This window comes from Sorex araneus, chromosome 4 (genome assembly GCF_027595985.1).
Source record: "Sorex araneus isolate mSorAra2 chromosome 4, mSorAra2.pri, whole genome shotgun sequence".
NCBI classification, from domain to species: domain Eukaryota; kingdom Metazoa; phylum Chordata; class Mammalia; order Eulipotyphla; family Soricidae; genus Sorex; species Sorex araneus.
The window spans coordinates 39,306,116-39,324,144 of record NC_073305.1 but is presented as its reverse complement, the minus strand read 5'-3'; the positions used below and the strand labels follow the sequence as shown (position 1 = coordinate 39,324,144).

The 18,029-nt window shown below is 38.2% G+C and overlaps 1 protein-coding gene across 2 annotated transcripts in view; it reads right to left on the bottom strand.

The window, feature by feature from the left end:
* Positions 1-2,205: 2,205 nt before the first annotated feature.
* CTNNB1 (catenin beta 1) overlaps positions 2,206-18,029 on the bottom strand; it is a 31,329-nt gene continuing 15,505 nt past the window's right edge. The window contains exons 2-16 of one of the 2 annotated variants that reach the window (XM_004614548.2): positions 15,520-15,580; positions 14,867-15,094; positions 14,461-14,714; positions 14,094-14,332; positions 13,807-14,008; positions 12,513-12,657; positions 10,228-10,331; positions 9,785-10,123; positions 9,344-9,502; positions 6,498-6,617; positions 5,777-5,927; positions 5,569-5,690; positions 4,461-4,521; positions 3,397-3,617; positions 2,206-2,806 (exon numbers count right to left, since the gene is read on the bottom strand). In XM_004614548.2, coding sequence (XP_004614605.1) covers positions 3,409-3,617; positions 4,461-4,521; positions 5,569-5,690; positions 5,777-5,927; positions 6,498-6,617; positions 9,344-9,502; positions 9,785-10,123; positions 10,228-10,331; positions 12,513-12,657; positions 13,807-14,008; positions 14,094-14,332; positions 14,461-14,714; positions 14,867-15,094; positions 15,520-15,532 — 2,346 coding nt within the window. In that variant the 5' untranslated portion in view covers positions 15,533-15,580 and the 3' untranslated portion in view covers positions 2,206-2,806; positions 3,397-3,408. Of the gene's footprint in view, positions 3,618-4,460; positions 4,522-5,568; positions 5,691-5,776; positions 5,928-6,497; positions 6,618-9,343; positions 9,503-9,784; positions 10,124-10,227; positions 10,332-12,512; positions 12,658-13,806; positions 14,009-14,093; positions 14,333-14,460; positions 14,715-14,866; positions 15,095-15,519; positions 15,581-18,029 lie in introns of both variants that reach the window. The other variant, XM_055135783.1, reaches the window with a different exon arrangement.

Sequence of the window (18,029 nt, the reverse complement as noted above, 5' to 3'; positions counted from 1 at the left end):
TGTAGATCTATTCAAATACCTACACCCCCAGGTGTAGGGTAACTGAGGTGGTAGGTATGAACACTCCAACATTTATATGCTATTTTATTGTTCTTTCACTTGTCTAGCTTTTCATGTTTTATGAAGTCATTGAGATTCTCCCGTCTGATCTTAAGTTTTCAGGTCTGTGAACTAGGTCAGACATTATCACTCTATAATTGTCCAGAAATAGGGTGGTAGCTAAGGTTCTGTCCAAGGTGAGAGGAGAAGAGAGGAACTAGCTGTTCCTGCCTCTAAGATAGCAGGATACCTTTTACTCCTCCCTCTCCTTACCACATAAATATATGATGTAGAAATAAGTATGATACATGCAGGGGATGAGGAAGAAGGCCCAGACAGGAACTAGGGAAGGAAAGAAAAAGCAACAAAAACCTTTAAAGGGAAAGTTGTCTAGAGTAAGGCAGTCGCAGGACTAGGCAAAGTTTACCAGGTGCCAAAGTGGAGGAGGTCCCCAAATCCTCTACTCAAAAGATCAGGGTCTAATTTTACACTACAAAGGACTCAAAGAAATACTAACTTTTTTAGTCCCATCCTATTCCCTCCACCTTGTAACTGAGTTCGGTGGGTTTTCAATCAAAGCAAAGCAGTTAGGTCCTGCTACTAGACTCAACTATTCTTGGCCCTCTGTTTGCAATAAATCCAAAAGCAATTTTTTTTTATTATAGTAATCAAAACAAGAAGGGCAGAAGTATCTCAAGATCTTTCCAAGTCAAAGATTCACATCATCAAAGTCTTGTGTCTGAGACAGCTGCTCCAACATTGAAAAGCTTCATTCTTTAGCTTAAGGGTTGATCACTGCAAGGGGATCAAATGTCCTTTGCACTTGCCTCCTCAGGTAACCATTACTCTGATTTCTGCAGAACTCTAATCAATCTTCACGTTTCAGTTTTACTATCCATGGATGAATTCTGTATGAGTCTGTCACCCTGCCCCTTTTGAAATGCAAGTCTACGAAATCCGATTTCATGTACTTGTCACTAGAGATACCCACACTGTATGTGAAGCTATGGTTCTCTATTTCCAAATAACCATTCTTATATATGGATTTATCAATTACAGATGGCTTAAATTTCTCATTTTTTTGTTGGACATGGATTTTTCCCCCCTGCATTTTTTGTCCTAGATGATTACCCAATTGCCCAACGTTTTTACTCCAACGCTACTTCAAAAGTGCTGGTCTTTACCTTATTCTCTTTATAATCCGTATTTGATCCCAGTGTCAATAGCAGTGTTAACTAGCTTTAGTAAGGACTTGGCAGCTGGCTAAGCAAGTCTCTCTTGGCCTTTTATAAGCACACTGAAGAATCATCTTGCTGTATTAGATTTCACACTCATTTAAACAGAACTTAAATGATAATTTTAGGCAAAGCTCTAAGCTTCCTGGAATACACTATTTGCAAACACTTTACCACCTCAAAGGTAAGCCCATACTTCCTCTCCAATCCCAATTACATTTTATATAATGAAGAATCTGAGGCTTTCATAGCTCTATCCAAATAAAGCCGATTTTCAACAAAAAACAAAGGGCATGTTTTTAAGTAAGTAAGTTAGAAACACTGTGTCCAAAACATGTCTACTCTTTTGAAAGACCAAAATACAGGTCCCAACAAGTCTACTGATTCTGCCCGCAGGAATCTTTAAGTTTGTCAGACCTACCACCAAGATGGCAGGATTCATCTGACAGCACGGAGGAAAGCTAGTCTATTCAGATAAACATCTATGCTTAAATATCTTAATTATCAGTTCAAAGTGGAATAGAAGGAATTCCCCTCTTCAAGTGAGTCACACTAACGTGAAGGTGCCTGAAGGCTCAAATCCAGGTATTTAATTCTTCATTATTACCTTAATGGAATAAAACCACCTGATGTTGTTTTTGGTGAGGGATCCCTAAATGGATTTCAACTTTGGTTCTCTGTAGCCTCAAAACCTGGTCATGATGTGTGTTTGGTCTTGGCCATAAATGCTAAATGTTGGGAACTCATCTTTTATACAGCTAAAATCACATTCAAGTCTAGAACACTTTTTGACCCAAAAGTAGGAAAAACACCTGGAGGTAAAATCATTAGAACTAATTTCACCAAGCTTTCCCCAGAATAGGAACTCAGTTTCATAAATTTATGCTCACAAGCCATTTAATGACAAGGAAAAAAAAAAAGAATGACACAATCGAATGAATTAAAAGTTTAATTCTGAACCATTTTTATAACCGCATTTTCTCTCGAAGCATTGTATCACAGCAGGTTACAACAACTTTGGGATAAAAGGCAACTGGTAAACTGTTCAAAACAAGGTTCCAAATAACACCTCTTACTGATTTACCCTACCCATACATATCCCAAATAAAGTTTTTGATCAAAAACATGAAATAGATCCACCTGCTTATTTTAAGCATATTAAAAAGGAAACTAATTGGACCATTTCTATTTGTCTATTTTATACAAAAGGCTACACATGTTACACTTTATTCAGATTACAATTAGAGTGATTATGAATTAGTGTTCTACACCATTACTCAATTCTTAAAAATTAGAAATTGCTGTAGCAGTATTCACTATAACTTAATACTACAAGAGACTTAAAAAACTAACAGTTACTGGAAAAAAATTAAAGAGCTACTTCAAAGCAAGCAAAGTCAGTACCATTACAGATATTTAAAAAAAAAAATTTAACAAGCAAGGCTAGAGTTTGATAAATTCCATCCTGTGATCCATTCTTGTGCATTCTTCACTTCTTGAGTCACTCCCAAAATCCATTTGTATTGTTACTCCTCGACCAAAAAGGACCAGAACAAAAAGTTTACTTCAATTGTTCCCATAGGAAACTCAGCTTGGTTAGTGTGTCAGGCACTTTCTGAGATACCAGCCCACCCCTCGAGCCCTCTCAGCAATTCTACAGGCCAATCACAATGCAAGTTCAGACAATACAGCTGTATAAAGAGAGAAAGGCTGCTATTAATGTTTAAAACAGCAAATGTTACTCAATTGAGTTTTAAGCTGCAAAAGCTGTGGCAAAAAACAAAAACAAAAAAAACAAAAAACAACATTTAAGTCAATAACTTCCACACATGACCACGTATAACAACCAGATCTGAGAACATTCAAATGTTCCAAGACATCTCCTTTCAAAGTATGTATCTGTTTTTGTGGCAGATTTACAAACAGGCCTAAACCACTCCCACCCTACCAAGTCTTTCTGAAGTTCTGTAGGCAGAGTAAAAGTATTTTTACTTTTAAACTTCTTTTAAACTGGCAGATTTACAAACAGGCCTAAACCACTCCCACCCTACCAAGTCTTTCTGAAGTTCTGTAGGCAGAGTAAAAGTATTTTTACTTTTAAACTGGCTTTTAAACTTCTTACCTAAAGGATGATTTACAGGTCAGTATCAAACCAGGCCAGCTGATTGCTGTCGCCCGGAGGCAGCCCATCCATGAGGTCCTGGGCATGGCCTAGATCTGGCAGCCCATCAACTGGATAGTCAGCACCAGGGTGATGGCCACCCATCTCATGCTCCATCATGGGGTCCATACCCAAGGCATCCTGGCCATATCCACCAGAGTGAAAAGAGCGGTAGCTGGGATCTAGAAGAGTTAGGGATGGCAACAAAATAGACAAGAAAGGCGATGTGAGGCTGAGACACCTTATGACGGCAAGTTTGTCAGAAAGTACTGCTTGTTTCAGCCTAACTGCCCAGGTCCAGGGTATATTATTCTACAAAGTTTGTTTTTACCAGAGGCAGACCAGCAGGTACTAGTAAGGTGCAATATACAATCACTTAGGACATTTAGAAAGTCACAGGATGTAATCTTTATATTTTTTAAAGTCCAATATTTAACTCAGAGAGTCCCAAACTGATTTGGCTTACTGCTCTCTTTTCAGAGAAAAAAAAAAAAAATCAATGCCACCCTGGATCATTCTACTGCCTCTCTGGGAAACACTGCTCTATCTTGTAAGAAGCTTAAGAGTTTTACTGACTTATGAAATGTGAAACTATGAAATTACTATTGATACAGTTATGGTCCACCCCCTGCTTTATCACTAAGATCTGAATTGGTTTTCAGCTAGACCTGCAACTAGGTGAACAACAGAGACTAGAGCTTGGAGACAGGCTCTCATTTGCTAGGTGGGTTGCAAATATGTTTTGAGCTTCTCTGGCAAAAAAAAAATAATAATAATAATAAGTCAAGCAATGTAGAGCTTTCTAAACGACAAAAGCCTGGAGTAGTAAGTAACAGGCCTGCACTGGTGTTGTCTCCATGCTCCATTAAAATATACTGTTGCTGATGCTGGATCTAAAAACTGCCTTTGATTGCTGTCACCACTTTCCTGCCAATAGCAGTTTCCCAGATGAGCAAGCCGACTCTTGATCAAGAGCTGGCAGTTTAGTTTAATCTGCAGTTAATAAAAAGGTGAGCCATACATACCATCCTGGCGATATCCTAGAGGTTCTCCCTGGGCACCAATATCTAGTCCTAGATCAGCAGTCTAGATAAGGATACAAAGCAAGGAAGCAAAATAAAAATTTGATTTTAAAATATAAAGAAATTAAGTATTACAGAATTACTTCAAACTCTATACCGAGTAAACCCTAGAGAAACTTGTTTTCTCAGCAGACACGGTAGCTATTAACAACGATTTACTCTTCAACAAACACATGCCTGGCACTGTTCTGGATGCTAGAGACACAACAGTAAATAAAATGGGCAAAGTTTCCCTCCAGACAGTAGCACTGTCATCCCATTGTTCATCGATTTGCACAAGCGGGCACCAGTAACGTCTCCATTGTGAGACTTATTGTTACTGTTTTTGGCATATCAAATACGCCACGGGTAGCTTGCCAGGCTCTGCTGTACTGGCAGGATACTCTCGGTAGCTTGCCGGGCTCTCCAAGAGGGACAGAGGAATCAAACCCAGGTCGGCCGTGTGCAAGGCAAATGCCCTACCCGCTGTGCTATCACTCCAGTCCCTCCAGATAGTAGCTGCTGATAAACAGAATTAAGAGAGTTTTAGCTTAAGAAGCTTAGGACAAGACTGCCTATTAACTGAACACCTTAACATTTAACCCAACAATATATAAAACTACTTTTTCAGTCTGTTGTATGGCTATACAACAAAAACTATAAGATACTGTTAGAGGAGTTCTTAATGCACAATGGTATATGAAGAAAACATTCATACTAGAATTTAAGTTAAAAAGTAGACCATTTTTTAGAGCCAGGAACACGACAGTAAGTTCATGCCTCTTCTGTAAGGCCCTTAATTCAATCCTAGAACCATTAAAAAAAAAAATCTTAAATATTGCAAATTAATCTCCAATTTTCCAAGTATCTTCCTTTTTAAAAGTCTGTTAAGTTTTTCATCTATCTACCTTGTAAATTCAAATGTTAAATAGAATAACTTGTTCCAAACAGGTTTTCAAAACCATAACTCTTTACTCTTCGTAAGTAAAGGTCATGAATATGCAGCAGCGTTTGAGAAATTATAAAATGCCTTACCTGCCCATTACCAAATAAATACGTTACTACTGCTTACCTCATTCCAAGCCATTGGCTCTGTTCTGAAGAGAGAACTAGTCAGCTCAACTGAAAGTCTTTTCTTGTAATCCTGTGGCTTGTCCTCAGACATTCGGAAGAGAACAGCAGCTGCATATGTTGCTGGACAAGAAGCAGGGAAAAGGCGCTTATGTCTCAAGGTTGAGGCTTCACTGTACACAGCAGCTAAAGGCTCTGGCTCTACTCACCAACACCTTCATTCCTCGAGTGAAGTAATTCTGTCAGTGGTGCTGTGGCTCCCTCAGCTTCAATAGCTTCTGCAGCCTCCTTGTCCTGAGCAAGTTCACAGAGGACCCCTGCAGCTACTCTTTGGATATTTTCAATGGGAGAATAAAGGAGCTTAGGAGGAAAGAAAACAAAACAACAAAAAGCCCTAATTAATTTGAAAGTTAAAACCTAAGGACCCCACTGTGCAGTTCAAAATTCCAATTCACACAGTAAGTGGCATTCACACTTGTATTAAAGCATATGCTCTGGAGCCTTGCTTTTTCTAGAGTATTTTTTGCTGTTAAGTCCTTTCTTCAGAGAATTCCAGTTGATCTAGGGTTCAATAAATTCAGAACTTGAAGGACTTGTGCTCTGCAGCCCACAATGATTCTACTACCTCCCAAAATAAGCACCCTTGAGAGTGAAGTACAAAGTCTCCCTACTTGGGGCTTGAAATCCTATTATCTCTTCTATTACATGCAAAACACTGGAAGCAATTTTCATAAGATTAAATGTATTCAATGTATATTCACTACACCAAATAAAATTCACTACAAAAATATAATATTAGGGGACAGGTGCTGTAATTTTAAAAATGCTAATATGAAATGGTAGAACAAAACTTTAATGTCAAAATATATAAACTGGCCCTCCAGTTTTAAACAGCTAGGATCTAGAAAACTTCCATTGAAATCAACATACCTGCACAAACAATGGAATGGTATTTAATCCTCTGATTACAATTCGGTTGTGAACATCCCGAGCTAGGATGTGAAGGGCTCCAGTGCAACCTTCAACTATTTCTTCCATGCGGACTCCCTCCTATCAAAAGAAAACGTGTAATTTTAAACAAGTAGTATTGGGATATTCCTCTCTTCAGAGAACTTGGAAAGTTTTGTTTTGTTCCAAGTAACAATAATTCAAATGCATTTATACACATTATGTAAACTTCCCATAATTTGGAATCTGTTCAAATGAAGGTTTCCATGAACTTAAAATTATTGTGTGCCACATGACAGCACTAATCACAAGTCCAACTCCCACCCACAATACACAGTGCTGAGTGCAGCAAAGTACAGCTTGTACAGACTTCTGAATTTTAAGGAAAACAGAAGGGGGTGGGGGGCTACATCCAGCTGTGTTCAGGACTTACTTCTGGCTTTGTGCTCAGTGATCAATGCGGGCAAGCCTGGATGTGTTGGGGTTACTACACAAGTTGGCTGTATGCAAGCCTTACCCACTGTACTATCTTTACAGCCCTAGAACTTTTTTATAGTAAGGATGTCATTCATTTTGGATAAATAAAAGGGCACACATAAAGATGGGAACGTAATCTCAAAATTCAATATTTTTCTTTCACAAGTTCCCTCCTGTAGGATAACATTGGGTTTGTCCTTTCAGCCTTGCCGCAGGGAACTTAGTTTACCTTAAAGCAATGTCCTTTCTGTATGAACACAGGAAGACAGTTAATATTATGCTTTGTAACTTGGGAGCTGATTGACTCCAATAATACTTACTCCTGGGCATCTGCTTTCTGAACTCAGCTGCCCTTAGTTCCTAGCACCCCAAAAGCAGGGTCCCAACGAGGGACAGAATGGACCCAGGGCAAGCTGTGAGATACCCTGGCATGGAAATGGGTCAGGCCAAAGCACCACAATAAGTTGAGAGCATGATCATTGACAAATGCTGTCATGATCCAAAAGTAACGACGAGACTAGGACCCTGCTGGGTTTAGGAAGACTAACCAGGCCTGAGGATTGTGGTCTAGAAAATATAGTGAGATGTCCTCAGGAAGAACCAAACTTTAAGTATGATATATCTCTTACTGTGCTCATACAGAATGACATTGCTAGAAATAATAGAAGTAAATTTACTATAACTAATTAAGTGGATTACTAGCTGAAGAAAGCAGAAAGTGACACACCCTGGATGGGATACCGCCCTTGAGCAGATCTGCTAGTAATCTGGAGTAATCTCCTTAGATGAGATTTTGTTAATCTCCTGGAGTAATCTCCTGGAGGAGGGGTCTTACCCCTCTTTGCTGATTTGTTAATGTTTAACCCACCTTTGTGTCACCACCCTATGTGATTGTTATATAAACTAAAACTGTAAGAGAAGTAGGGGAGAAGACACAGAAGTGGGAGAGAAGACACAGAAGCAAGAGAAAAGACAGAAGCAGAGACAAAGAGGTGGAGAGAGAGAGAGAGAGAGAGAGAGAGAGAGAGAGAGACCATATGAGAGCCCGTGAACACATCACATCACCCGCTCTGTGCAGCCTTTGTATTTTTTACACCCTCTCTTTTTGTACATCTAAGTGTATTCTGGTAAAAACTAGTATTAGCAAAATTTTATCACAGACAGCTAAAATTCTGAGCTGCCAAAAAAAAAAATTTATTCTTCGCCTCCTCCAATTATTAAACTGTTATGATTATGATAGCCTTCAAGGAAAAAGAAAATTATGGTAATCTTCAACCATATTGAAAAAAAATTTTTTTTTAAATGCTGATTCTGCTACTTTTATGAAGAACTTTATTTTTATAAGGAGACAAGGAAACTCCTTTCTTCCTAAAGAGGTTTAAAATATAAGGTACCTGTTGTATTTTATTAAGCCACCTAATAGAAAATGGTCAGTTTAATAAAAAGTAATGAATTAAGAACACCGAAGCTACTACGTAACAAGCATATACGCAATTATAAAACAGAACAATTAGCAGAAAGATTACTAAAATCTTTTCTAGGAGTATGTAATTTTTGTTTTCTAGTATGACCTACTTCCCTGACATCTGAATTTTAAATTCTGAGGAAATCATAAGTGTTTTTATATATTTCAAATAAATTAATTTTTTAGGACTGAAACTGGCAGGGCACTTGTCTTGTACACAACTGCCCTAGGTTCAGTTCCCAGCATCCCCTGTGCCTGCCAAGAGCAATTCCTGACCGATGAGTGTGGTGTGGGCTCCCATATTTAAAGAAAACATAAGTTTATGTGTGTGCACACACATATACAACTAAATATATACACACTGCTAAAATTCTAGAGCTGCTAGGAGAAAAACTCATCTTCTCCTTGCCACCTCCAATTATATTAAACTGTTATGATTATGATATATATAATTATGTGTGTCTGTATACACACACATATTTTTTTCTTTATGTAGAGAAAGAGAAATGAGAACCTGCGAACTAGTTAGAAGTAGTTTTAAAAAGGTGTATTAAACAGTTATAGGCAAAATTCATGTTGCAGTGGAGGACGGGAAGCTCTGGGTTCAAATCATGGCTTTATTATGGCGACCTTCATATGGATTAAATTGGAGCACCTTATGAAGTGCCTAACCTACAGCTTTTAATTACAACCAAATACAATTCAGTGATGATGCAAAGGACATGTCAGTAAAGACTAAATCAATGCTATCTTCTTTGCAGCCACACAAATCGCAGGTTTTTAAGTCACTAACAATTAGAAAGCAGGAGCAAAGAAATCAATAACCAAAACAGTTCAGAGTCTTACGGATTTATGTGCTACATTCTGTCAGTCAAGGTTTACCTACCACAAACTGCTGTTGGGTTCCACCCATGGATGTGCGGCGCTGGGTATCCTGATGTGCACGGACCAGCAACTGAACTAGTCGTGGAATGGCACCCTGCTCACGCAAAGGTGCATGATTTGCTGGACAAAGGGCAAGATTCCGAATCAATCCAACAGTAGCCTAAAGAAATAAAATAAGGATAAAGTACAGGCATAATTACAACAGAGTAATTACAGAAAATTACAACAGTGTAATTTTCTTAGCCTAAAACTTTCACCACATTAAATCTACTGGAATCACTTTAGAATTACACTGACTGCACAAATACTTTACAACTTCATTCCTACTTCAGCCATATTAATTCCTTCTCATCAATTCCTTGTGTCTATGCAACCTTCCTATACTATAGTTAAAGATGGTTCATTTTCAACTCTATAATCATCTACAACTTTCACAAGTTACCTTGATCAGAGGCCAATGGGATGGTGGATGTAGAAGCTTAACCACAACTGGTAGTCCATAGTGAAGACGAACAGCATTTTGAGCCATCTCTGCTTCCTGGTGTCGGCTGGTCAAATGACGAAGAGCACAAATGGCAGGTTCAGTGATGTCCTCTCTATCACCCGCACGAAGGACAGTACGCACAAGAGCCTCTATACCACCCACTTGGCACACCATCATCTTATTCTTGTAATTATTGCAAGTGAGATTAGAAAGAATTCCAGCTGCACAGGTCACCACATTTATATCATCTGAGCCCAGAAGCTGCACAAGGGTCCCAAGAAGACCTTCCATTCCTTCCTATTGGGACAGAAACAGGTGCTTAGTATATGCTCGTCTTTACTATCTTTACCTCATCTTTATGCTCATTTTTACCAAGACACTGGTCTTTCTCAGAATTTTACCTGTTTAGTTGCTGCATCTGAAAGATTCCTAAGAGTCCAAAGACAGTTTTGAACAAGACGCTGACTTGGATCCGTCAGGTGAAGTCCTAAAGCCTGCATTCCACCTACAAGATTAAAAAAGGGTCCATGGCAATGGTCATTATTAGCTCATTAGCCGGTCATTTCTATCAGAATTGTTTTTTCAAGTGTCTAAGGGTCTCTATTTCCAAAGTATATCCCTCCATCTAAATACTTTCCAGCCTTCTTTCTTTCATTTTCTAGGGTGTTAGTGATCAGATTCCCTCTTTTCTCCAGTTCTCCTCACTAGTAAAAAAGCTTGTCAAATATCTAACTGTTCCTTTCCTATATGGAAAAAGCATTCATTATCCTCACTCTTTCCTCTAATCCATTCATGCATTCCAAAAATATATATTTAGTACCAGGCCATTTTGAATTAGTTAGATCGAGTTTCTTTCTAGTAGAAGAAAGAAAATAAATACGTAACTAAAAGTATATAGTTGACTGCCATAAAAAAAAAAAAGAGACAAAAGCTATGTTTTTAAGTAATTATGTCATTTCAGTGTGAAGGTGACTTCTGAGCAAAATCCTAGAACTATGAGAGTTCCTGTGCTAAGAATTACTCAAAATGCCAGCACAGATGTAGTACTAAAAACTGATTCCAATCTGCTCCAAAGATTTCACTCTTCCATTTATCATTTAGGATGCTAGTAAGAGACACTTTTACTGCCAGGAGTCTCAACTGGAAGCTGAATTCTCTGCTTACTGGCTTAACAACACTAATCTCTCAAACTGAAATCACTTCTGAATGTAGTGAGATATTTTGCCTTGTTCCTCATTCATTCTTAGTTTGGTTAGGTCTATTTGCAATATGACTCATGATACCCTGTCCTTTTTTGTTTTTCGGCCACACCCAGCTGTTCTCAGAAAGCACTACTGGCAGGCTTAGGGGACCACATGGGGTGCCAGGGATCAAACCCAGGTTGGCTTTGTGCAAGGCAAATAATGCTGGTTATTGCTCCTGCCTCTGTACCTTTCCTTCTTAAGTAGACCACAATCTTAAGGCTCCCTCTTCCAATAGACAACAAACATCTCTATCTGGTTCCCTCTACATACAGGGCAACTCTAGCTTGTAAGACAGTGACCTACATGAGACTCATAACTAGTCTAAATAGAGCTACTTTCACCCTTTCTCTTTCCACTTTACTAATTAGCTGCTTTAATTAGCTTTAAAAACTTAAATCTAATTCAGAATGCTTGGGTAAAAATTCTAGGCGGAGGACTTGAAAGGTACCTTCCCAACTCTCTTCCCTGCAATCCTCACCTCTATAGAGGAGAAAAAATATTTTCACATTTCTAGCCCCATCTTCCCCTGTGCTTCAGTATCAGAGATTTGTAGCCACTACCAATATTCTGGTTATCAGCTTCCTAAATTATCCTCAGGTTATCCAGCTACCTAACTGACCCAAATTTTAACACTCCCAGATTCTAATAAACAAGTCTGAAAATCCGTATTTTTCATAAACATCCCAGGTTTTTAATGGAGTAACTAGCAGAACTCACATCCTCTTTCTATACAATCTCCTGTTTATGTGCCCATTGCTTCATCGCCAGCAACTGCACTGGGCAATATAACTGTCCTCTCTTCCATAGATTCTTGGGTAAAATTATTCTCAACAAGCAGGAAAAAATAGGTGTTATCAACCATACATCTTACTCCCAATGTTTTCTTCTATAAAATGTCTCAATATTTTTCCTCTTCCAATTTTAAAGCTTGGTTTGAAAGTTCATGTATTATTAGGTGGGTGGGTATAAAGGAAAATAATACTGGGTAAAGAGTAACTATAGTAACACAAAGGATCCTGGTATAGGCGTTTCATTCCTTTTTTCTGCCACTAACAAGTACATGACAAACTGACACATAGAGGTTGTTTCACTGAAAATATTTAAATGGAACATAATACCATATATACACTAAAAATAGAAAGTATTAGGACAAAGCACTATTTCTGAGCATTCATTAAAGAGCCAGGAAACTCCCTTGCTAGCTATACTGTACTTAGATCTGGTTATAATGTAATTTCATATATATCTCAGAAGTGTGTTTGCATAGCAAATCTTGAATTTGTCCAAAAACAAAACATATACTTGCTTGAAAGAGATTTTGTTTAAAACTAATTAAGGCGATCTACTTTCATCCTGTGAGATGACATCCTTTTCCTAAGAGAGGCAATCTAATTAGATCTGTAGATGCTGCACTCAAGGAAACAGAACAAACAGAAACTTACCAGCCTCTACAATAGCGGGCTTATTACTAGAGCAGACTGACAGCACCTTCAGGACTCTGCTTGTGGTCCACAGTAGTTTCTCGTAAGTGTATGTCCTCATTATATTTACTAAAGCTTGAGGTCCACCACTGGCGAGAATGATGAGCTAGAAAGATGAATATATAGAGAGTTAGTCTTGGAATCTTGACCTAAGAAAAGCTGTGTTACAAACTATACAAATTTCAGCCAGCTTGCTATTGACTTAAATGTATTTCTCCACCTCTACCCATAGGATCCTCCTTCCTTCAAACCCCCAAATATGGGAGCTCTTTTGTTTTTGGGGGGGAGGTGAAGAGGGGAGTGGGGCTTTTAATATCTTTCTTTAATATTCTACTCAAATTCAGGCATACCAGTTATCCCAAGAATATATCACAACTCTGGTCTCAATTTTCCTTCCCATCCTGACTATAGGAAAAGAAGAACAATGAGTTATTTGGTAAACAACAGTGACACTCAGATATGAAGTTACATGAAAACTGATGTGTTGAAAACTGAACCAGAACGAGCACTTCAAGTTCCTAATGGCTTGACTCCTATTTTCTTAGAGAGGCCAGGGATATATGTCAATCATTTCGAGTCCATGCTTTGCACATAGAAGACCAGCCAGGTTCAGTATCTGTCACTAAATGGTCCCCTGAGCATAATCAGAAATAGCCCCTGAGCACATCAGGTGAAACCCCACCTCCCAAAAAGAGAGCATGAAATAATCACGTTTGCCCTTCCTCAACATAATCACCTCCCAACTCCACCCAGATTTTCTAAAATTTTAACTATCACTTCATACCAGCCTTTGACTGTTCTAACATGTCTTACATGTTCTACCCAAAGTCCTTCAAGGACCTGCCCTGCCTGTCTCACTCTCTCAGTTTCAAGTCTCACCTCAAAACTTCCTCCCCCGCTCATTTTTAATACTACTTAAATTTCCAACATTTACTATGTTCTTCTCCTCCTGCTGCAGAGCTTTCAAAGATGCTATTTCCTCACCGATCACTTTCTCGTCAATCCCTTCTCAACCTTGATATGAACTCAACTATTACTTCCTCCAAAAGGTCTCCCCATAAACCTTCAAAATAAATGGTTCAATGAGAGAAGAGTGCAGACAGCACTGTGTTTTATATGCAAATAAAGATGTTCATTTTTTTTTCTAAGATAGACATTAGAGATATATTAAATTTCTAAGAGTTCACAGAATGACATGACATTGGAGATTACCAACATTCCATGACCACCACCTGCAAACAATGAATGCTTTTACCTTGCTTTCTTGATTGCCGTAAGCTAAAATCTGAAGGCAGTCTGTTGTAATAGCCAGGAACTTAACATTTGTTTTGTTGAGCAAGGCAACCATTTTCTGCAGCCCACCAGCTAAGCGTACTGCCATTTTAGCCCCTTCTTGGTGTAATAAAAGGTTGTGCAGAGTTGTAATGGCATAAAATAATACTGAATCCACTGGTGAACTAAGAAGAAGAAAAAGAGCTAATCAGAAATGTTGAAATTGTACTCTACTTCTTTGCTTTGAGCATTGTGACCATGTTTCCTTACCCAAGCATCTTCACGAGGGCAGGAATACCTCCAGACTTAAAGATGGCCAACAAGCCCTCACGATGATGAGAAAGGTTGTGCAAGGTCCCAGCAGTGCAGCGAGCTGTTTCCACATCATTTGTATTCTGCATGGTGCGTACGATAGCAGACACCATCTGAGGAGAACGCATGATGGCGTGTCTGGAAGCCTCCTTTTTAGAAAGCTGATGGACCATAACTGCAGCCTTATTAACAACCACCTATAATGTAAAAGAATTAAGAGACATCATTAGTTTTCAAATATTGATGCTAGGCAGACATTCTGAAATTATTTCCCTGAGAGATTGCTTACACAGCAAACTTAAAAGCTAGCCATGCCACTGCTTACCTGGTCCTCATCGTTTAGCAGTTTTGTCAGTTCAGGGATTGCTCGTGTGGCAAGTTCTGCATCATCCTGATAATTAATCAAATTTACAACAGCATGTTTGAGCATCTGTGATGGTTCAGCCAATCGCTGGACATTAGTAGGATGAGCAGCATCAAACTGTGTTGAGGGGATCTGCATGCCCTCATCTAGCGTCTCAGGGAACATGGCAGCTCGGACTCTCTGAGCTCGAGTCATTGCATACTGTCCATCAATATCTGGGGAGAAAAAAAAAAATCATCATTAACCTTAATACTATTAATCGTAAAGGTTATAGTGCCATCACTAACTACACCATTTTATATGAGCTATTATACACAAATTATTATGAAAATAACTACTTAATTCTTCAAACTGTATTTTCACTTACCAGCTACTTGTTCTTGAGTGAAGGACTGAGAAAACCCCTGTTCCCACTCGTACAGCACCTGGGTGGTATCCACATCTTCTTCTTCAGGATTGCCTTTCCCACTGAGAGAAGGCGCTGTGGTGGTAGCACCAGAATGGATTCCAGAGTCCAAGTAAGACTGCTGCTGCCAGTGACTCACAGCTGCTTTTCTGTCTGGCTCCATGGCCATGTCCAGCTCCATCAAATCAGCTATAAAAATCAAACAGCATTTAGCATTACTACCATGGAAACATTACCTTAATTTTTAAAAAGTCTGTGATTATGACCTACTGGGATATTTTTAGAAGTCAAATCTGGAAGAGAGCCAAGAATAATAGAATGTAATTAGGATGAGCTTTGTCATGAGGTATCAGCTATACTCTTAGGGGACTACCTAAGTTACCCACTGACTCAGTGGAAGAATGGTACAACATTCAGGCTTTAGAAGCAGTCTCCTAGACTAGATTCCTGTAGGTGGATTAATTGTTATTTTACCAAATCATTAGGCGAAGTAAGCAGAAAATGAAGCAAAAAGGGAGCAGGGAGACAGGACAGCCAGAGGATCTGAGCTGGACTGGATTAATGGCAATTAAGCAGAGTCCCTATTTGGTAACATAAGACTTAATGAAACAAACCTTGAGTAGCCATTGTCCACGCAAAATTTTCAGAACAGTTGTATGGTAAACTTCAAATATCCTAAAACAGTGAATCAAATCATTAGAATTTAAACTTATTTTGATTTTATATATATACAATATTTGAATGGCTTTAAATAAACACCACAGAATGCACAAAAAGCCCCACAGGCTACCATATATTATATAATTTTTAAAAAAACCTAACAAACTTCCAGACCAAATCACCAAAGCTTCTCAAGGGTAAAATTCTAAGGAAAACTCCCTTAAAGCAATATCTAATGTTAAGTTATAGGTATCTAAGGTGTTAAAAAGAATTATGAAGGCAAAAAAGCTGAAACCATTCTACTAATAAATGCATTCCAGCGGGGTGGAGAGACTCCCCTTAGTGCAGAAAGGTGCTTTCCCCCTTTTTAAGTTCCACTGAAAAACTCATAGATCATGTTTGGACAGTAGAGATTCCACGTGATTTTTTTAAAACACCAAATTTTTATTATACTAGTCAACCAATGTCATTTAAAGGCCAGAGAACTAGTTCAATGGACTAGCGCACCATTCTTTGCATGCAAGAGACCCAGGTTTAATCCCCAGCACCATATGGTCCCTAAGCACTACCAGAAGTGGCCTCCAAGAACAGATCTAGGAGTAGCCCTGAGCACTGCTAGATGCAGTCCAAAAACAAAACAGAAAAACATTAACAGATACCAGTGACAGGATCAGACAATACATTTAAAGTTATTTTAAATAAGAAACAAAATTATCTTTTAAATAAAATTTGCAGCACAAATTAAAAGCAATTTTTAAAGTGACCTTCCATCACAATTCAAGGCATTCCTAACTAGATTATGCTCTAGGCAATATAAAAATTTTAACCCCATTAAATTATCTTAAGCATTTTATTTTGTCTACTTTTTGGATTTACCGTGTAAAATCCAGAAAAATACTGGATCCTACAATGAATTATCTGCAAATGATTACAGTGTAAGGGTTCACAGCCTCCAGATAGTCCTACTAAATTTTACCTGGCACTACAAATAAGCATACAAGGTTTGCCAATATCAAGAACATAGTTGATAACATTTAGGTGTGCGTTTGATTTCTATCTATACAGAAAGGAATGTAAATACGTTTAATTAAGCTGGAAAACAATTCTAAAGTCCTGCCCTAAAAGCTCACTTGACACCTAAAGTTGACTAGGTTATGGATATATAAAGTTGACTAGTCAACAATATTATAAGACAAAATTATGTGTAATGCAAAGTGGGGGAAAGTATTTCTGGCAATAAGGCAAGATTATGTGTTTGCTGGGATCCAGCCCAAAGCTGCACTCACTCATGAAAAGCTTATGTCTCTAACAATAAGCCACATGACCCTGGCCCAAATTTGCATTTTTAATGAATATTCTATGATATAGCAAATAGTACACAGGCCACACTTTGAGAAATATACTAGGAAGAAACCCAGTCCCCCAATCCAGCTGTCACCTTAACCATGTTTTCACCGCACAAACAACAAAGTATTTTTAAATGCAAGAATTTCAAAGTATATACTGTATAGGCTTCATCAACAAAGCCACTTTTTTAAAAAAATAACTTCTGAACATACTCTACCAAAGTTAAAAATAAAACCACTTCATATTGCTTAGGTAAGTCAAAGTATGAAGAATACATATCAGCAGCCGCTAAAGGGCAAAAGGAATAAAATGATAAAGCCTATTAAAGATGACTTCAAGTCATTAATGTATTTGTGTGGTTTTTAAAAAAAAGCAATTACATAAAAATTCCATCTGTTGGGTTCAGAGAGACAGTACAGCGGACAGTGTTTGCCTTGCATGTCAGCATCCCATATGGTCCCCCAAACCCCACCAGGAGAGATCCCAAAACACAATGTTTAAGAATTCCATCTTTTGATCTGCTTAGTTAACTACAAGGATTCTTGCTACCCTATTACATATACTTCTACAGTGAAAAAAATTTTTCACTTAAAAAGTAAAATAAAAAAAGAACTGAGCCCAAGGATGTCTGACGGGGGTGTGTGGGATGACAATGAGACAACAGTGAAGAGAAGGGACACTCCAGTAGAGTGTAGTACTGGAACACTGTATGCATAAAATCGTATCATCACTATTGTTACTCATGATGTCTCAAATAAAAATTAGCTAGATTTGAGCATTTCTGGAAAAAAAAAAGTTCTAAAACTTTAACTGAAGACAATCTTTGTATGCTTAAAGCAAATAAAATGAAGATACCTCCCGAAGTTCTTGTTTTGTGCAAACTGGGTCAAATTTGAGAAAATATTCCCATCTTCTTGAAAAGACTTAACCAAGGTCTACTTAAGAGAACAAAAAAATATGTAACAATATCAGAAACTGTGTTTCCATTATTTATTGACACTGAAAACCTGTTTCTCCGAATTCACAAAATAACTATCAGCTAAATGTTTTCAAACTGGAAACAAACTTCTGAGATTCTAGAAACACTTTTACACCCATTTTTAAAGGAACTTACAGT